The sequence below is a fragment of the Microcaecilia unicolor genome, chromosome 3 (genome assembly GCF_901765095.1).
Source record: "Microcaecilia unicolor chromosome 3, aMicUni1.1, whole genome shotgun sequence".
Classification (NCBI taxonomy): domain Eukaryota; kingdom Metazoa; phylum Chordata; class Amphibia; order Gymnophiona; family Siphonopidae; genus Microcaecilia; species Microcaecilia unicolor.
In genome coordinates this window covers 529,893,209-529,914,838 of record NC_044033.1, presented here as the reverse complement: position 1 = coordinate 529,914,838, position 21,630 = coordinate 529,893,209, and the positions used below count along the sequence as shown (strand labels likewise).

The 21,630-nt window shown below is 46.0% G+C and overlaps 1 protein-coding gene across 2 annotated transcripts in view; it reads left to right on the top strand.

The window, feature by feature from the left end:
• Window positions 1-4,058: 4,058 nt before the first annotated feature.
• Window positions 4,059-21,630, top strand: part of LOC115467337 (solute carrier family 22 member 16-like) — a 108,089-nt gene continuing 90,517 nt past the window's right edge. The window contains exon 1 of one of the 2 annotated variants that reach the window (XM_030199211.1): window positions 4,059-4,224. In XM_030199211.1, the coding sequence (XP_030055071.1) occupies window positions 4,178-4,224 (47 nt within the window). In that variant the 5' untranslated portion in view covers window positions 4,059-4,177. Of the gene's footprint in view, window positions 4,225-6,850; window positions 7,079-21,630 lie in introns of those variants that run through there. The other variant, XM_030199210.1, reaches the window with a different exon arrangement.

The following is a 21,630-nucleotide window of genomic DNA, read 5'->3' as shown; positions in this document are numbered from 1 at the left end:
CAGTGGGGTGGGGAGAGGAGGACATTGCACAGCATGGCACCCTGAGGTTCAGGAGGGAGAGAGGGCAGCATCCTCTGAGACTCAGGGTGCCCCTTTGGTAGGGGCAAGGGAGGGAGAGAAAGGGAGTGGGCAGAGTCCTCTGAGGCTCAGGTCCCCCCAGCATAAGTACATAAGTACATAAGTACATAAGTAGTGCCATACTGGGAAAGACCAAAGGTCCATCTAGCCCAGCATCCTGTCACCGACAGTGACCAATCCAGGTCAAGGGCACCTGGCACGCTCCCCAAACGTAAAAACATTCCAGACAAGTTATACCTAAAAATGCGGAATTTTTCCAAGTCCATTTAATAGCGGTCTATGGACTTGTCCTTTAGGAATCTATCTAACCCCTTTTTAAACTCCGTCAAGCTAACCGCCCGTACCACGTTCTCCGGCAACGAATTCCAGAGTCTAATTACACGTTGGGTGAAGAAAAATTTTCTCCGATTCGTTTTAAATTTACCACACTGTAGCTTCAACTCATGCCCTCTAGTCCTAGTATTTTTGGATAGCGTGAACAGTCGCTTCACATCCACCCGATCCATTCCACTCATTATTTTATACACTTCTATCATATCTCCCCTCAGCCGTCTCTTCTCCAAGCTGAAAAGCCCTAGCCTTCTCAGCCTCTCTTCATAGGAAAGTCGTCCCATCCCCACTATCATTTTCGTCGCCCTTCGCTGTACCTTTTCCAATTCTACTATATCTTTTTTGAGATACGGAGACCAGTACTGAACACAATACTCCAGGTGCGGTCGCACCATGGAGCGATACAACGGCATTATAACATCCGCACACCTGGACTCCATACCCTTCCTAATAACACCCAACATTCTATTTGCTTTCCTAGCCGCAGCAGCACACTGAGCAGAATGTTTCAGCGTATCATCGACGACGACACCCAGATCCCTTTCTTGATCCGTAACTCCTAACGTGGAACCTTGCAAGACGTAGCTATAATTCGGGTTCCTCTTACCCACATGCATCACTTTGCATTTGTCAACATTGAACTTCATCTGCCACTTGCACGCCCATTCTCCCAGTCTCGCAAGGTCCTCCTGTAATCGTTCACATTCCTCCTGCGACTTGACGACCCTGAATAATTTTGTGTCATCGGCGAATTTAATTACCTCACTAGTTATTCCCATCTCTAGGTCATTTATAAATACATTAAAAAGCAACGGACCCAGCACAGACCCCTGCGGGACCCCACTAACTACCCTCCTCCACTGAGAATACTGGCCACGCAATCCTACTCTCTGCTTCCTATCTTTCAACCAGTTCTTAATCCATAATAATACCCTACCTCCGATTCCATGACTCTGCAATTTCTTCAGGAGTCTTTCGTGCGGCACTTTGTCAAACGCCTTCTGAAAATCCAGATATACAATATCAACCGGCTCCCCATTGTCCACATGTTTGCTTACCCCCTCAAAAAAATGCATTAGATTGGTGAGGCAAGACTTCCCTTCACTAAATCCGTGCTGACTTTGTCTCATCAGTCCATGTTTTTGTATATGCTCTGCAATTTTATTCTTAATAATAGCCTCCACCATCTTGCCCGGCACCGACGTCAGACTCACCGGTCTATAATTTCCCGGATCTCCTCTGGAACCCTTCTTAAAATCGGAGTAACATTGGCTACCCTCCAGTCTTCCGGTACTACACTCGATTTTAGGGACAGATTGCATATTTCTAACAGTAGCTCCGCAAGTTCATTTTTTAGTTCTATTAATACTCTGGGATGAATACCATCAGGTCCCGGTGATTTACTACTCTTCAGCTTGCTGAACTGACCCATTACATCCTCCAAGGTTACAGAGAATTTGTTTAGTTTCTCCGACTCCCCCGCTTCAAATATTCTTTCCGGCACCGGTGTCCCCCCCAAATCCTCCTCGGTGAAGACCGAAGCAAAGAATTCATTTAATTTCTCCGCTACGGCTTTGTCCTCCTTGATCGCCCCTTTAACACCATTTTCGTCCAGCGGCCCAACCGACTCTTTGGCCGGTTTCCTGCTTTTAATGTATCTAAAAAAATTTTTACTATGTATTTTTGCTTCCAACGCTAATTTCTTCTCAAAGTCCTTTTTTGCCCTCCTTATCTCCGCTTTGCATTTGGCTTGGCATTCCTTATGATCTATCCTGTTACTTTCAGTTGGTTCTCTTCTCCACTTTCTGAAGGATTGTTTTTTGGCTCTAATGATTTCCTTTATCTTACTGTTTAGCCACGCCGGCTGACGTTTAGTCTTTTTTCCCTTTTTTCTAATACGTGGAATATATTTGTCCTGAACCTCCAGGATGGTGTTTTTAAACAGCATCCACGCCTGATGCAAGTTTTTTACTCTGCGAGCTGCTCCTTTCAGTCTTTTTTTCACCATTTTTCTCATTTTGTCGTAATCACCTTTTCTATAGTTAAACGCTAGCGTACTTGATTTCCTAGTTTCACTTCCTTCAATGCCAATATCAAAACCGATCATATTATGATCACTGTTATCAAGCGGCCCTCGTATCGTTACCCCCTGCACTAGATCATGAGCACCACTAAGGACTAAGTCTAGTATTTTTCCTTCTCTTGTCGGCTCCTGAACTAGCTGTTCCATGAAGCTGTCCTTGATTTCATCAAGAAATCTTATGTCCCTTGCGTGTACAGATGTTACATTAACCCAGTCTATATGCGGGTAATTGAAATCCCCCATTATTATTGTGTTGCCCAGTTTGTTTGCGTCCCTGATTTCCTTTAACATTTCCGCATCCGTCTGTTCGTCCTGGCCAGGCGGACGGTAGTACACTCCTATCACTATCCTTTTCCCCTTTGCACATGGAATTTCAATCCACAGTGATTCCAAGGAGTGTTTTGTTTCCTGCAGAATTTTCAATCTATTTGATTCAAGGCTCTCGTTAATATACAATGCTACCCCTCCACCAATCCGATTCACCCTATCACTACGATATAATTTGTACCCCGGTATGACAGTGTCCCACTGGTTATCCTCCTTCCACCAGGTCTCAGAGATGCCTATTATATCTAATTTTTCATTTAGTGCAATATATTCCAACTCCCCCATCTTATTTCTTAGGCTCCTGGCATTCGCATATAGACATTTCAAACTATGTTTGTTGTTCCTAAGTACATCATGCTTAGTACTTGACAGTATTAATTGGCAATCTTTTGTCTGATTTTTATTGTTATTTAAAGATACCCGATCTACTACAATCTCTTTTGCAACCTCACTATCAGGATACTCTATCTTCCCTGTTATGGTGATATCTTTGAAAGATACCTTATCCCGAACCATGCTCTTTTGAGCGACTGTCGGCCTTCCCCCCATTTCTAGTTTAAAAGCTGCTCTATCTCCTTCTTAAACGCCGATGCCAGCAGCCTGGTCCCACTCTGGTTAAGATGGAGCCCATCCTTTCGGAATAGGCTCCCCCTTCCCCAGAATGTTGCCCAGTTCCTAACAAATCTAAAGCCCTCCTCCCTGCACCATCGTCTCATCCACGCATTGAGACTCTGGAGCTCTGCCTGTCTCTTGGGCCCTGCGCGTGGCACAGGTAGCATTTCAGAAAATGCTACCCTGGAGGATCTGGATTTCAGCTTTCTACCTAAGAGCCTAAATTTTGCTTCCAGAACCTCTCTCCCACATTTTCCTATGTCATTAGTACCCACATGTACCAAGACAGCCGTCTCCTCCCCAGCACTATATAAAATCCTATCTAGGTGACGCGTGAGGTCCGCCACCTTCGCACCAGGCAGGCAAGTCACCAGGCGATCCTCACGTCCACCAGCCACCCAGCTATCTATATGCCTAATGATCGAATCACCAAGTACAACAGCTGTCCTAACCTTTCCCTCCCGGGCAACATTTGGAGATATATCCTCGGTGCGAAAGGATAATACATCCCCTGGTGGGGATATTTTTTTAAATGTCTTGTCATAAGGGGTGGGGCTAGCTGGGGGCAGGCTAGGCAAGGAGCCGGGGAGGGGCCCCACTGAACTGGTCTGCACAGGGCCCTGCAATTGCAAAGACCGGCCCTGATTTGCAGGTTGCTTAAATGGATTCGGACTCTGCTTGGAATGCTGCCTGACCTGACTTCTAACGAGAACACCTGAGGATGAGGCCTCTTGTGGCAGGAAGAAAATGCACCGCAAGGAGAAAGCCACCTGCAGCGGGAATGCACCACCACAGTAAGGCGGCATGACACGTCTTCATCCTTGTCTGTCCAGCATCTTCCTTCTGTGCCCTGGTCCCTTTTCTCTCCCCATATTCAGAATCTGCCTTCTGGGTTCCTATCCATCCCTCTCTGTGTCCCCATCCCTTCTCCATCCAGCATCTCCCCTCTATGTCTTTGTTCTTATGCTCCTTCCATGCCCAGCATCTCTTCTTTGTGCCTCTTCCCCCCCCTTCCCTTCTGCCGACACACCTCATCCTGGGGCTAATACCTCTCTACTACTCGTACTACTACTACTAATCATTTCTATAGTGCTACTAGACATATGCAGTGTTGTACACGTTATATACAGGTACTTTCTCTGTGAAGGATATCCTGAAAATCTGACTGGCAAGGGGTACTCCAGGACTGGACTTGGGAAACATTGTACTATTACATACACAAGATACTCCTTACACAATCAATGTTTTTAACTCGTTTATTGATCATATATGCCTATCACATACAACCACCCTAGGCACTCACGGTCACTCGCCGCTTCCACTCAAACACACAGTTCCTATCAATCTCCAATGACTACTGCTGTCACTTCTAATTAGTTAATTAACGCAAGGCTTTTCAATGCCAAACACATGCTTTTTACAAAACAATACAGATTAGTCTTTACTCCATCTCCAACTCTATGATATCATTGAGGCACTGCTCTCCACTCTGCCAAAGTGCCCATAGAATCTTGAACCTTCCATTCACACTTTTAGAAATTTCTTGAGAACCGTGTCCTTGAGGATCATTTCAGCCAGGGACCAGCTACCAAGGTGCCGTATACAAATATATCCACTTCAGTTAAAAAAAAAGTCCTTTTAAATCCACCGAGCTCTCAGAATATCATCTTGGCCAAGACCATGAGTGCCTAGGGTGGTTGTATGTCATAGGCATATATGATCAATAAACAAGTTAAAAATATTGATTGTGTAAGGAGTATCTTGTGTATGTAATAACTGTGAGCCAGTACTCTGGTATTAAACAGTATACCCTAGATTGCTATTTTTGTAAACATTGTACTATGCCATAATGTGTACTGTTATTTGAATATGTTTACTGCTATAATTCTCTATTGCCTTTGACTTATTCTTGCTGCCTTGGGTGAATTTCTTCAAAAAGGTGGTAAATAAATCCAGTTTATTGCCCAGAACCACATTGTATAAAAAGTGAGACCTTATTTATTTATTGCATTAGTATCCCACATTTTCCCACCTATTTGCGGGTTCAGTGTGGCTTACAATACATTGTGAAGGGTGGAAATACAGTTTGTTACAACTTGGTTATGGATTACATTGTGAGGAGTTATGCGAAAACAAGTCAAAGTATCGTTAAGGGAATAGAACAATGGAGAAGAACCATGGAACAATGGAGAGAAATAACGGGAAACTGACAGGGCAGCTAAACAATAGTAGGAGAACATTCGGTATAACATTTTTCTGTGATTAGAGGTATAAATGTGGTGAAATTACGGGGGATGGGAAATTCAGAAGGGAGTGTATTGTTGCATTACTAACAGTGTGTGTGGACTTCATGTGTTTTGATCCTTTCAGTAAATTTTACAAAGAGATGAGTTTTCAATGATTTGCGGAAGTTGGTTAGTTCGTAGATCGTTTTCAGGTTGCGTGGTAGTGTATTCCAGAATTGCGTGCTCATATAAGAAAAGGTTGATGCGTGCAGCGTTTTGTATTTTATGCCTTTGCAATTAGGGAAGTGAAGGTTGAGGAAAGTTCGGGATGATCTTTTAGCGTTTCTGGGTGGTAGGTCTATTAAGTCAGACATGTAAGCTGGGGCTTCACCGTGAATGATTTTGTGGACTAATGTGCATACTTTAAAAGTAATGCGTTCCTTGAGTGGGAGCCAGTGTAGCTTCTCTCGTAAGGGTTTGGCACTTTCGTATTTTTGTTTTCCGAAGATGAGTCTGGCTGCTGTGTTCTGGGCTGTTTGAAGTTTCCTCAGTATTTGCTCTTTACAACCTGAACCTGAACAGACATAGCATTTACTAGTTCAGCTGTCAATTGCTGATCTTTAATGGTGTCCTGTTTCTCTCCCCACCCACCCCCACAAAGCCTTTACTACGCCAGCCTCATGTAACGTACACCGTCTTTCCAATTTCCATTTCCAGAAACCCCAGGTCACCGTAACATTGATTCCCAGTCGCTGCTAATGATATGTCCAAAGAGTCACTGTCACCATCTGGACAGTGACACTGAATACAAGGAAGATATTGGTCCCTGTAACTTTATACTAACTCACCTCCCTCTGTCTTTTTACCTTGACCACTAGGATGTATTACTTTGGAACCACACCAGTGAAGCTATGTGGCTCTGAATGGGCACAGGCAGGTCAGCCTGGGTTGCCCTGTCCAGATCTTTTCCTCCAGCTGGCCTGGACTGGCTCCAGCTGCAGTGAGTGGAGGAGCAGCAGGGCGTGTGAACAGTTTGGGAAATTACAGGTCGTGCTATGCAGAGGAATATTTCTTGTGCAATGTCTGTGTTGCTGTCCTTGGCGTGCGTGTCGACTCTTTCTTGAATGCTGTGCCAGAGTCAGCAGCTGTCACATTCCTGAGGCTGAGTCTGGATGTTGTGTCTTGCTGAGGCTGGAGCTCAGGCAGCTCCCCCTCCCCTCCCCTCCTATCCCCTCTGAGTGTGCCCCACACTCCTTTTCACGTCAGCCCCTGCCCTTTCCTCATTCACTCCAGCAGGCTCAGCTGAGCCACTTCTCTCTGTGCTCTGCCCCTGAGACTGATCTACAGACAGACAGAAGCACAGGACCCCAGCCATGACTCAGAGCTGTGAGAAACTCTTTGACTACCTCGGTCACTTTGGCAGGTAACAGGAACTTTTCCATTACAAAAAGGAACTGGCATAAGCCACAAAGCTCCTGTACTGATTCCTTCAGAGGGAAGGACTCAGGAGGTCAGTGACCACATGAAAGAGAGAGAGACTGCAGAGGAAAGGGATTCAAACTATACGTTTGTTCTGTTCTCTCAGGAAGAAATGGAGGGTTATGCAGGGACAGAGGAGGGAGTTTGTTCTGGTTCCTCAGGGTGACATGGAGGGTTTAACTGCAGACAAAGGGGGAATTTCTTCTGTACCCTCAGGGTAAGTTGGAAGGTCTCTCAGGAGGGGGGGTTGTTCTGTTCTGTGAGGATCTCACTGGGGAGGAGGTTATTCTGTTTCCTCAGAGTGAGTTGGAGGGTCTCACTGGGGGGGGAGGGATTGGGGTTTTCATGTTCCCCCAGGATGTTTGAGGGTCTCACGGGGGGGGGGGGAGGGGAGTTCTGTTCCCTCTGGGTGAATTGGAGGATCTCACTGGGGGGGTTGGGGTTGTCACTGTCATGTTCCCTCAGGGTGAGTTGGAGGATCTTATGAGGGGGGTTGTTCTGTTTCCTCAGGGTGAGTTGGAGGGTCTCCTGGGGAGGGAGGGGAATTTGGTCTGTATCCTCAGGGTGAGTTGGAAGGTCTCTCTGTGGGGGTTCTGTTCCAGCAGAGTGAGTTCAACGTTCTCACTGGGGGGGAGGGGTTGTCATGTACCCCCAGGGCAACTTGGAGGGTCTAACTGGGTGGGAGAGGTTGGGGTTGTCATGTTCCCTCAGGCTGAGTTGGAGGATCTCACGGGGGGGGGGGGGGGGTTGTTCTGTTTCCTCACAGTGAGTTAGAGGGTCTCACTGGGGAGAAGGTGGAGTTTGTCATGTTCCCCCATGGAGGGTCTCACTGGGGAGGGGGTTATTCTGTTCCCTCAGAGTGAGTTGGAGGATCTCACTGAGGAGGTTTGGGGTTGTCATTGTCATGTTCCCTCAGAGTAAGTTGGGGGTCTCATTGGGGGGGAGGTGTTGGGGTTGTCATGTTCCACCAGGGTGAGTTGGAAGGTCTCACGGGGGGGGGGGGTGTTGTCATGTTCCCTCAGGATGAGTTGGAGGATCTCACTGGGGGGGGGGGGGGGTGTTGGGGTTGTCATGTTCCACCAGAGTGAGTTGGAGGGTCTCATGGGGGGGGTGTTGTTCTGTTCCCTCAGGGTGAGTTGGAGGATCCCACTGGGTGGGGTTGTCATTGTCATGTTCCCTAAGGATGAGTTGGAGGATCTCACTGGGGCGGGGGGGGGGGGGGTTGTCAGTGTCATGTTCTCTCAGGGTGAGTTGGAGGGTCTCACGGGGGGGAGTTCTATTCCCTCAGGGTGAGTTGGAGGGTCTCATGGGGGGGGGGGGGTTGTTCTGTTCCCTTAGGGTGTGTTGGAGGATCTCACTGGGGGTGTCACTGTCATGTTCCCTCAAGGTGAGTTGGAGGATCTCACTGGGGGGGGGGGGGTTGTCATTGTCATGTTCCCTCAGGATGAGTTGGAGGATCTTACTGGGGGGGGGGGTTGAAGTTGTCAGTGTCATGTTCCCTCAGGGTGAGTTGGAGGGTCTCACAGGGGGGGGGGGGTTGTTCTGTTCCCTCAGGGTGAGTTGGAGTATCTCACTGGGAGGGGTTGTCATTGTCATGTTCCCTCAGGGTGAGTTGGAGGGTCTCATGGGGGAGGGGAGTTTGATCTGTTCTCTTAGGGTGGGTTGGAGGATCTCATGGGGGTTGATCAAGTTCTGTCAGGGTGAGTTGAAAGGTCCCACTGGGGAGGGAAGGAGACTTTCTTCTGTTCCCTAAGGAAGAGATGGAGGGTCTCACTGGGGAGAGGGGGAGTTTGTTCTATTCTTTAAGATGAAGGTGAGTTGGAGAAGGTTCACAGTGGATGGAGGAGAGTGTGTTCTTTTCCCTCGTGCTGGGGGAAGGGTGATGGGGGGCTCTAACTGGGAGGGGAAGAAATATGTTCTATTACTTAGGGTAAGGTTGAGGGTGAGGTATGTCACTGGAGATGGGAGGAGGAGTGGAATGTATTCTGCTCCCTGATGGTGAGGTGGAAGGGTCTCATTCAAGTAGAGGAGAGAGCATCTTCTGTTCCCTAAAGATGAGGGTGAGGTAGTGGGGTCTGACCATTAAGGGAGGAGGTAAGGTTCTCTGTTCCATTGGGATAGGTGTCAGGAGTTACAGTCTCACTCTAGGGTTAGATGTGTTCCCTATTCCCTTACTGTGGGTTAAGTACTGTGTGTGCGGGGGGGGGGGGGGGGGGGCTGTTATTGCAATGGGAGGGAGATGAGGGTATGATGATATTGCAGTATAAACGAGGTGGGGAATCTGATACAGGAGAACAAAAGAGAGAGGGGATAAGCTGTTCTCTCATGGTGAGGTGGGAGGAGGGTCTTACTCCATGGATGGGGAATGTTGTGTTGTTCCGTTAGGGTGGAGTGAGGGAAAGGTTGTACTGTTCTCATGGTGGAGTGGGAGGTCTTGTTCTGTTAGCAAAGGTGGGGAAAGTGTGTACTGTTTCCTCAGAGTGGGGTGGAGGAGTCTTATTTCAGGGAGGGATACTGTTGTGGTGTTCCCTCAGGATGAGGTGAGGGAACGGTCACACTCTGGGGAAGGTTGAGTGAGATAAGGGTCTTAGTCATAGAAAGGGAAATGATATCCTGGTTTCTCGAGGAGAGTGAAATGGGATCTTCCACGCCTATGGAGAGAGATCTGGGCCATTATTTTCAGATTTTCCAGCTCTGTTTTCACAACACAGATTTTCACTTGTAAAGTGCTATGTGAGTCCACTTTTAAAGGTAATAAATAGAAATAAAATATAACAAAACATAGAAAAGAAAATAAGATGATACCTTTTTTGTTGGACTAACTTAGTACATTTTTTTCAATAGCATGAAATGATCTGCTGTTAGTAATATGTAACCTGTCGTAAAATCGTCCATAGTACCTGAAGATTGGAGGGTGGCGAATGTGATGCCGATTTTTAAAAATGGGTTCTAGGGGTGATCTGGGAAATTATAGATCGGTAAGCCTGACGTCGATGCCAGGCAAAATAGTGGAAACAATTCTAGAGAATAAAATTATGGAACCTGTAGACAAACATGGTTTAATGGGACAGGGTCAGCATGGGTTCAGCCGAGGGAAGTCTTGCCTCACCAATTTACTTCATTTCTTTGTAGGTGTGAGTAAACATGTGGCTAAAGGTGAGCCGGTTGATGTAGTGTATCTAGATTTTCAGAAAGCTTTTGATAAAGTTCCTCATGAGAGACTCCTGAGAAAATTAAAGAGTCATGGGATAGGAGGCGAGGTTCTGTTGTGGATTAGGAATTGGTTATTGGACAGAAAACAGAGGGTAGGGTTAAATGGTAATTTCTGTCAATGGGGGAGGGTGAGCAGTGGAGTGCTGCAGGGATCAGTGCTGGAACTGGTGCTATTTAACATATTTATAAATGATATGGAAATTGGAACAACAACTGAGGTGATTAAATTCACAGATGACACAGGGATCTGCACTGGGTCCGGTGCCACTTATATTTATAAATGATATGAAAATAGAAATGACAAGTGAGGTGATCAAATTTGCAGATGATACAAAACTATTCAAGGTTGTTAAAACATGTGCGGACTGTGAATTATTGCAGGAAGACCTTAGTAAGTTGGAAGGCTGGGCATCCAAATGGCAGATGAAATTTAATGTGGACAAATGAAGGTGATGCACATTGGAAAGAATAATCCAAATCATAGTTACCTGATTTTAGGGTCCACCTTGGGGGTCAGCACTCAAGAAAAAGATCTAGGTGTCGTTATAGATAATATGGTGAAATCTTATGCTCAGTGTGCAGCAGCGGCCAAAAATCAAACAGGATGCTAGGAATTATTAGGAAAGGGATGGTGAATAAGACCGAAAATACTAACTATAATGCTTTTGTATCACTCCATGGTGCATCTGCATCTTGAGTATTGCATTCAGTTCTGGACGCCGTATTTCTAAAAAGATTTATCGTAATTAAAAAAAGTTCAAAGAGCAGCGACCAAAATGATAAAGGGGATGGAACTCCTCTCGTATCAGGAAAGGCTAAAGAGGTTAGGGCTCTTCAGCTTGGAGAAGAGATGGATGAGGGGAGACATGATTGAGGTCTACAAAATCCTGAGTGGTGTAGAATGAGTAGAAGTAAATCGATTTTTTTTACTCATTCCAAAAGTACAAAGACTAGGGGACACTCGAGGAAGTTATATGGAAATAGTTTTAAAACTAATAGGAGGAAATATTTTTTCACTCAACGAATTGTTACGTTCTGGAACTTTTTGCTGGAGGATGTGGTATCAGCAGTTAGTGTATCTGGGGTTAAAGAAGGTTTGGACAAGTTCCTGGAAGAAAAATCCATAGTCTGCTATTGAGACAGACATGGGAAGCAACTGCTTGCTCTGGGATTGGTAGCAAGGAATGTTGCTACTATTTGGGTTTCTGCCAGGTACTTGTGACCTGGATTGGCCACTGTTTGGAAACAGGATACTGGGCTAGATGGACCATTCACCTAACCCAGTATGGCTACTCTTATGTTCGTCAGATCAGAAATCTGGAAACTGTTTGTATCATTCTGAACAAAAATTACATTCCAGCCCCCTCTACTTAGAAATCTGAATTTAAGGTCTTTTGTTAATGCAGCATATTTCAGCTTAATGTTCTGGAGCTTTCTCATTGACTTTGGCAATTGGCGCCAACATTTCAAAACAATTGGGGGTGTCAATCACAATACAAATGACCCCTGGACACAGTGAAGGAGTTCGTTTAATTCTGGGGGTGGTCAGCAACCACTGACACCCACAATGGAAGAGGCATATTAAGATAAGAGTCAATATATTTGCAGAGTGGATTGTTTTGGTTTGTGTATGTTTACTTGTAACCCACATAGGATTGTAGTATGGGATAATCAATTCTGATCCTTTGAGATACTCACAGTGATTTTATTTTTCCTTTGATACATTTTTTTCCCTTTTTCCTCTGGTCTTGCATCTTTGTTGCTAGGATTCTCTCAGAAGCTATTCTTGCTGCACAATAATATATCCAATTTATATCTGTAATATTAAAAGGTGGTTCTTTTATGGTATTGTTGATTTTACTTCCCATGCTTTTTATTCTGCGTGTCAATTTTAACTAACTGTCGGGGGAGGGGCAGATATCAAGGTGGGCGATCATTAAGCCAGGTTATTTTACTATTAACCTGGGTTATTAGGAACTAGGGGTCCTTTTACAAAGGCACGTTGAAAAATGGCTTGCAGTATTGTAGGCATGAGTTTTGGGTGCGTGCCAATCTATTTTTCAGTGCGCCTGTAAAAAAATGCCTTTTAAAAACTTTTTGCCAAAAATGATATGTGGCAAAATGAAAATTGCTGCGTGTCCATTTTGGGTCTGAGACCTTACCGCCAGCCGTTGACCTGGTGGTAAAGACTCATGCGGTAACCGGGCAGTAATGACCTACGTGCGTCAAATGCACATCCAAAAATAAAAAATTATTTTTCAGACACGTGTATCGGACATGAGCCAAAAATGAAATTACCACAAGAGCCACATGGTAGTCAGGCAGTAACTCCATTTTGGCGTGCGTTGGGCGTGTGTAGACACTTACGCGGCTTAGTAAAATAACCCTGCTAATGGCAGCCCATGTTGATAACTTCCTCCCTTAGGCTTTTCCATTTGACCCCAGCACACATATCAGTCTCCGTGTTGACCAGGAGATCAAAGGCCAAATCTCCTGCTCTCTTTCTGCCTTTCGTCTTCCTGGTCTGTCTTACAATGCTGCTTCTCCTGTGCTGCTCCCCTACCATACACTGGTTGTGCTGCCTCTTTATTTCATTCTGCTCCTTTCCTGTCTGACATCGCTCTCTCTCTCCCTAAGCTGCACCTTTTCCTGTCACCCATAACCACCTCCTGCTGCCGTTGTGTGCCGCCCTTCTGCTTCTTCACCGGTCCTTCTCTCTTCTTGTACTTCTGTTTCTCCCGCTGTTCCTCTTTCGGCATCATCACTCAGCTCTTTTAAGATTTTATCACACAGAGATCTCGGTTTTGCATCCGTAGCCTTTTGCAGTGTTTTCTTTGAAAGTCTTGCTCTTTCTTCAGTTTTTGATCAGCCGGCACCCACTAGAATGGGAAATATTTCCATTTCTTTCGGTCACATTTCTTGGTATCTAAAGATCTCTCTCTTCACATGATTCACAGAATAATCACTCGGCACTGATAAGCACAACTGCATTGATAATAGAAGTTTTCTCCTTCACCGCTAAGACTGGTTTTCGTGGCATTTCCCATGTGACCGTATTCTCTTAGGGCAGTGGTTTTCAACCTTTCTTCTGTTGGGACACACCTAACAGATAATGTTCACATACGTGACTCACTGAACACTGCAATTCACAGCCGAACAAAGAAAAAAACCTTATATATCGTTTCACTGCTGCTGACACTGGTGCAAGAGAAATACAGATGCAACGGTGGTGACTGCTGGGGTGGAGGACAGGGGAAAGGCTGAAGCATCTTGGGCTCTTCAGCTTGGAGAAAAGACCGCTCAGGGGAGATACGATAGAGGTCTATAAAATAATGAGCGGAGTGGAACAGGTAGACGTGAATTGCTTGTTTACTCTTTCCAAAAATATTAGGAGTAGGGGGCACGCAATGACGCTACAAAGTAGTAAATTTTACAAGAAATCGGCAAAAATATTTCTTCACTCAGCGTGTTATTAAACTCTGGAATTTGTTGCCAGAGAATGTGGTAAAAGCAGTTAAGTGGGGTTTAAAAAAGGTTTGGATAGCTTCCTAAAAGAAAAGTCCATAAGCCATTATTAAAATGGACTTGGGGGAAATCCACTGCTTATTTGTAAGATAAATAGCATACAATGTATTGAACTTTTTTGGGATCTTGCCAGGTATTTGTGACCTGGATTGGCCACTGTTGGAAACAGGATGCTGGGCTTGATGGACCTTTGGCAATACCTATGTACTTGGGATTCTGAATGGAATGTTGCTGTTCTTTGGGGTTCTACATGGAATCTTGTTTTTCTTGAGGATTCTAGAATCTTGCTATTCTTTGGGGTTCTGCCAGGTATTTGTGACCTGGATTGGCCACTGTTGGAAACAGGATGCTGGGCTTGATGGACCTTCGGTCTGTTCCAGTATAGCAATACTTGTGCACTTATGACAACATTTCCAGTTGGGACCGATGACAGGAGTAGGGACTAGTTACGGAGATTTAAATATTTGACTTTCTGGTTTCAACTCTCCCCAACCTGCCACACACATGTTAAGAAAAGCACAAGGATGGGATACGTGTTTTTTTTTCACAGATACTGTTGATGTGTTATATTCAGACTGTTCTGACTCCTGACAAAGTATTACTCATACTAAGCTTGACGCTGAGTTTAGAACATCATCTTGAGAAGACTCAAAATGTCTGCAAACTCCCGGTTCCTTTTTCCATGCTTTTTGGGAGTGCCCCTCCCAGGGCAAAATCTTTTTACACAGAGATAGTTGTCTATTTGGAATATTTTTTAGATGCCTCGATTCCGTTGTCAGGCTTTATTTTGGATAGATTTGAGGTGTTTATGCTGCAGAGTAGAGGGAATGGCAAAACAACCAGAGAAGGTGATCTCTCCACAGGAGAAATGAAGAACACCAGTTACACACAGTGGATCCAAAAAAGAGTCCTCTCTCATGTAATGTCTTCCCAAACAATGTCTTTATTAAAATCAATAAAAGCCCGACACGAATCGTGTTTCGGCCACACCGGCCTGCATCAGGGGTTTATCAGCTTTGGTTGGAACAGATGAAACAGCTGAATTACAATGAAATTGTAAAGAACAAGGATGTCGTAGCTGAGCTCCTGAAAGCTTCAGTAAATAGTGGTTCCTTGTTGCCAGTTTCAGCTGAATCTCATCACAAAAGGGCGTCACGTGTTTCTGCCAGTGAATGACCCAGTTCTGGACACACAGAGCTCACAGAATGCAGGTCCTGGCTCAGTCAAATCTTCAATTGCTCTCCTCTGCTCTGTTCCCGGGCAGAATTCTAACAAGAGCTAGTACTTAAAGCAGGTTTGCTGGGGAAAAAAGTGATTCTTAAGTGTTTGGACTTGCGAAGCAGCCCACCTAATTGGGTTTGGCATAGATGTCATTTGATGTTAATGGAGAATATAGGGCTAGGATGTTACTTAAAAGAGAAAAGAATTGTTGTTTTTTGCACGTTTGGGACTCTTATATCCAAAGTCTCTCTCCCAGGGCTTAATGCTATTTGATGGTTAGTTAAATGTGATGAGAAGAAGGTTTTTTTTTTTTTAATTTTTCTTCTTCACAGTTGTTTGGAATAACATCCAACATGCTTGTTTTGTAAGGATTGGAGGAGATATCAGAGTCGTCCCTCTATGACTGAAGTTTTTTCTTTTTCTTTTTTTTTTGTATATTTAGGTTAAGTCTGTGCTTAAATGAGGTTTCATTAGAGGGGGGGGGGGGGGTGGTGGGGGTTTCTTGGACAAGCAGAAGAGAGTAGAGGTTGACCAAAGAACGATCCAACACAGGAAATGGTGCTTAAAAACACTTTGGGCCCTGTTTACTGAGCCGCGTTGTAGGCGTGCTGTCATTTTTAGCACGCACTAATGCTAGAAACACCCATAGGAGTAGCGCGAGCTAAAACCACTAGCGCATCTTAGTAAACAGGGCCCTTTGTTTTTAAAAAGGAAGCACCGCAGGGCTACCACAGCAGCCTGACGGTAGTTCCCACCCCACAGCGCGCATCATATCCGAAGCTACAAAAATATTTTAATTTTTGTAGCAGCGGTGCATACTTGGTAGTAATTGGTTACCACCAGATTAGCGCAGGAGTCCTTACGCCACAGTAAGGACTCACCCCAAAATGGCCACGCGGCAAGTGTTTCACTTGCCGTGCGGCCATTTCCTGAAAAAGAAGAAGGGCCTACCTTTTTCCCACCATGTGCCAGATACACCTGCCAACGTCAGTGCCGACTCCCTTTTTCCGCAGCTTGAATAGAAGGATCCAACCTGGTCCGTGTTTAGCTGGCAGAACCTGCCTGCTTCAGGGGTCACAATTGCACTCTTTGTAGCCAAACAATTGTGTTTAAAACACTGTTACAACAGTCTCTTGTGTAGCCCAGGAAAACAAGAGGCTTTGCTGATCGACCGAAGCAGCCCAAGGGCAGGTCACTGCTTGTGCTGTTCCTTCCTAGAGTTTCCTCCTGTTTGCTCTGCCTGATCTGGGTTTCTTGGACTACGTTGGTTATATTTGTACAACTCATTTTGTTCTCTTTGGAACCTCCATAAACAAACAAACAAAAAAAATTTATTTGGAACCTAGAGGAGGGGAGTTAGGACAGGGAATTAAACTGTAAAATATTGAGCAACTCAAATGTTTGTTGGATTAACTGAACCTTTGGCGTGGAGGAGTAGCCTAGTGGTTAGTGCAGCGGACTTTGATCCTGGGGAACTGGGTTCCATTCCCACTGCAGCTCATTGTGACTCTGGGCAAGTCACTTAACCCTCCATTGCCCCAGGTACAAATAAGGACCTGCATACGCTTCGAATGTAATTGCAAAAACCACATATATCATTCCATTTCCCTTTCCCTACTTGAGATTCTACATGGAATGCTGCTACTATTTGAGGTTCTGTTGCTACTGTTTGAGATTCTACATGGAATGTTGCTAGTATTTGAGATTCTGTTGCTACCATTTGAGATTCTACATGGAATGTTGCTCTATTTGAGATTCTACATGGAATGTTGCTACTATTTGAGATTCTGTTGCTACTATTTGAGATTCTACTTGGAATGTTGCTGCTATTTGAGATTCTACATGGAATGTTGCTACTATTTGAGGTTCTGTTGCTGCTATTTGAGATTCTACTGGGAATGTTGCTTCTATTTGAGATTCTGTTGCTACTATTTGAGATTCTACATGGAATATTGCTACTATTTGAGATTCTGTTGCTGTTATTTGAGATTCTACATGGAATGTTGCTAGTGGAGGAGTAGCCTGGTGGTTAGTGCAGTGGAACATTGAATGTTGCTACTGTTTGAGATTCTGTTGCTATTATTTATGTCATGTCCCCTACCTCTACGCAAGTGGTGTCCTCGGGCTCCACAGGGTCCTGTCGACATGCACACTTGACTGGCACAGCCCTGAGCCATGTGTGTGTAGTTCTTCTCTGGCTGCAGGCTCCTTGATTGCTTTGCTTCCATGCACCTGGCTCTGCTCTCTCTCTCTCTGCCTGACTTCCAGGCTCCTTGATTGCTTTGCTTCCACCCACCTGGGTCTGCTCTTCCTCTGCCTGGCTTCCCTTGCTTCTCTCCTATTGGTCTTCCAGTTCCTCCGTCCCCTGTTCTTGTCCTATGGCTATGCCCCTTCTCCCTGCTGATGTCAGACGCCAGCACTTTATCAGCTGAGCTCTCCCTAGACTCCTTGCTTTGGCTTCTACTTTGGTAGGTGGTACTTGCTCAGTAGTGTGCTTCTCCTCTATTTTGTTCTTCGTTGCTGACTTAGCCTGTACCTGGATTACTCTCGTGTCTGCTGCCTGCCTACTGACTCTGCCTGTACCTGGATTACTCTTGTGTCTGCTGCCTGCCTACTGACCTTGCATGTACCTGGATTATTCTTGTGTCTCCTGCCTACTGACCTTGCCTGTACCTGGATTACTCTCGTGTCTGCTGCCTGCCTACTGACCTTGCCTGTACCTGGATTACTCTCATGTCTGCTGCCTGCCTACTGACCTTGCCTGTACCTGGATTACTCTCATGTCTGCTGCCTGCCTACTGACTCCCTGTATATAGTATGTAAACCCACAGAAAGGCAGTATATCAAGTCCCATTCCCCTTTGTTTGTTTCTTCAATAAAAATTATTTAAATTAGAAAAGCATAAGGGTGTCTGTTAAATTTTTGGTAACACACTGGTTGAGAACCACTGTCTCAGGGTCATGATCCCAGAGCTTTTCTGGTACAGCGATGTTGTAATGTTTACAAACCATCCGATATTCAGCCCACGGGAGGCAGGTCAGCCAAGTCCCATGATTGGTGCTGAGCCCGGATAATCAATGCCAGGCTGTTTCCGGTGACTGGGCTTTTTCGTGCGGTTTAAAAGTAATAGGGGTGATGTGATACAGACGTTCAAATATTTGAAAGGTATTAATCCGCAAATGAACCTTTTCCGGAGATGCGAAGGCGGTAGAACTGGATCAGGCGACCCTCAGTGGGGAGGAATGCTGGCTTCGGCCTAACCCCAGGTAAGCCTTTCCTCAGCTGAGAGGTGCCCAGCTCTACCACCGGCTGCCTTTCAGGTGCTGTGGAGGACTTGCAGCTCATCTGCATATCCTTACAGCCTTCTCCGGGGTGACACCCAGATCCACTCCGATCCACTCAGGGCCTCCGCTCTAGGTGCCCAGCGCTCCCACCAGGTGCTGTGGAGGACTTGCAGCCCTTCTGCATTTCCTCACAGCTGTATCCGGGGTGACTCCAGTTCCACCCAGATCTTCCCAGGGCCCTTGCTCCAAGTATACAGAGTTTCCAGGTGCTTTTTGGCTAGGATCAGGCGACCCTCAGGGGGAGGAATGCTGGCTTCGGCCTAACCCCTGGTAAGCCTTTCATCAGCTGAGAGGTGCCCAGCTCTAACACCGGCTGCCTTTCAGGTGCTGTGGAGGACTTGCAGCTCATCTGCATATCCTTACAGCCTTCTCCGGGGTGACACCCAGGTCCACTCCGATCCACTCAGGGCCTCCGCTCTAGGTGCCGCACGCCGGGGCATTTTTCTCTTTACATCTAATCTTCTTCCCAGTTGCTAAAGTACCTCAGTCATTTATGGCCCCTATTCACATTCTCTTCCTAGCCCTGTCCCTTCCTAATCTTTTCCCTCACCCCTATCTCTCTCCGCTACAGGAACTCACTGCCCATCCATCGACTTCATCACCTCACCTTCTCTCCTACCCTCTTCCTCCCTCTTGGCTTTTAATCTCCGCCTCTTTCTTCCATCCATTTTGTCTTCCCCATTCCACCTAAATACCTCTCGCCTTCGACGCCTTCGTGGCCACACCTCTCCTACTCTCCTCCGCTCTCTTTTACTCCTTCTCTTACTCTCAGCCGGTGACATCAATCCCAATCCTGGCCCCCCTCACCAACTATTATCCCAACTCTACAGATCTCACTGCGACCTCTTTAACCTCATCTCTATTTCTCTACTCCCCTCCTCTTCTCTGCCCTTCTCTTGCGCCCCTTGGAATGCCCGCTCTATCTGTAACAAACTCGCCTATATCCAGGACCTCTTTATCTCGTGTCACCTCCATCTGCTCGCCATAACAGAAACCTGGCTCTGCCCTGATGACTCTGCTTCAGTCGCAGCCCTGTGCCATGGCGGTTATCTATTTTCACATACTCCTCGCCCTGCTGGCCGTGGGGGCGGTGTTGGACTACTTCTCTCTCCCTCCTCCAGATTTCAACCCCTTCTTCCACCTCAATCTCAATGTTTTTCCTCCTTTGAAGTCCACTCTATCTGCCTTTTCTCTCCTCTGCCTCTTCGAATAGCAGTCATTTATCGTCCCCCTGATAAGTCCCTTTCATCCTTTCTCAGTGACTTTGACGCCTGGCTTGCCTTCTTCCATGATCCTTCCTCCCCCTCTCTCATCCTTGGTGACTTTAATATTCCTGCTAATGATCCTTCCAACTCTTATATTTCCAAGTTACTCGCTTTAACATCCTCCTTTAATCTCCAACTATGCTCCACCTCCCCCACTCATCAAAATGGTCACTGTCTTGATCTCATCTTCTCCTCCAACTGTTCACCCTCTAGTTTCCTTGCCTCTGATCTTCCCTCCTCTGATCACCATCTTATAACTTTCACACTTAAATCTCCTCCCTCCCAGTCCCGTCCTATCTTATCTAATTTATCTAGGAATCTTCACGATATTGACCCTTCATCTCTATCCTCCCATGTTTCAAACCTCCTCTCTACTGTGGCACCATCCACGTCTGTCAACGAGGCTGTTTCTTCTTACAACAATACTCTATCCTCTGCCTTAGACACTCTTGCACCTTTGATGACCCGCCCTGTAAGGCGTACAAAACCCCAACCTTGGCTGACTTCTAATATCCGCTACCTACGTTCTTGTACCCGCTCCGCCGAACGCCTCTGGCGGAAATCTCGGGCCCTTGCTGATTTCTTACACTTTAAGTTCATGCTGACCTCCTTCCAATCTGCTCTTCTACGTGCCAAACAGGATTATTATATCCAACTGACCAACTCTCTTGGCTCTAATCCTCGACTTCTCTTCACCACATTGAACGCTTTCCTCAAGGTGCCCCCTCCCCCAACTCCCCCTTCATTATCTCCTCAGACCCTTGCTGAATTCTTTCACAACAAGGTTCAAAAGATAAACCTTGCTTTCTCTACCTCACCACCTCTCCCTCCACTAGTCCGTTCCCCTCTCTCTCCTTCCCCTCATTCCCTTTCCTCCTTTCCTGAAGTTAGTATTGAGGAAACTACACTTCTCCTTTCTTCCTCAAAATGTACCACCTGTTCCTCTGATCCCATTCCCACCCACCTTCTTAATGCCATCTCTCCTGCTCTTATTCCTTTTATCTGTCACATTCTCAACCTCTCACTTTCCACTGTGACTGTCCCTGCTGCCTTTAAACATGCTGTGGTCACACCTCTCCTTAAGAAGCCTTCACTCGACCCTACTTGTCCCTCTAATTACCGACCCATCTCCCTCCTTCCTTTTTTCTCCAAATTACTTGAGCGTGCTGTTCACCGCCGCTGCCTTGATTTTCTCTCCTCACATGCTATTCTTGACCCACTACAATCTGGTTTTTGCCCTCTCCACTCAACCGAAACTGCGCTTACTAAAGTCTCCAATGACCTATTACTGGCTAAATCCAGAGGTCAATATTCTATCCTCATTCTTCTTGATCTTTCCGCTGCTTTTGACACTGTCGATCACAGCATACTTCTCGACACCCTGTCCTCACTTGGATTCCAGGGCTCTGTCCTTTCCTGGTTCTCTTCCTACCTCTCCCTCCGCACCTTTAGTGTTCACTCTGGTGGATCCTCTTCTACTTCTATCCCTCTGCCTGTCGGCGTGCCTCAGGGTTCTGTTCTTGGTCCCCTCCTCTTTTCTATCTACACTTCTTCCCTTGGTTCATTAATCTCATCCCATGGCTTTTCCTACCATCTCTATGCTGATGACTCCCAAATCTACCTTTCTACCCCTGATATCTCACCTTGCATCCAAACCAAAGTTTCAGCGTGCTTGTCTGACATTGCTGTCTGGATGTCTCAACGCCACCTGAAATTAAATATGACCAAAACCGAGCTTCTCATTTTCCCCCCCAAACCCACCTCCCCGCTCCCCCCGTTTTCTATTTCTGTTGATGGCTCTCTCATTCTCCCTGTCTCCTCAGCTCGAAACCTTGGGGTCATCTTTGACTCTTCTCTCTCCTTCTTTGCTCATATCCAGCAGATTGCCAAGACCTGTCGTTTCTTTCTTTACAACATCTGTAAAATCC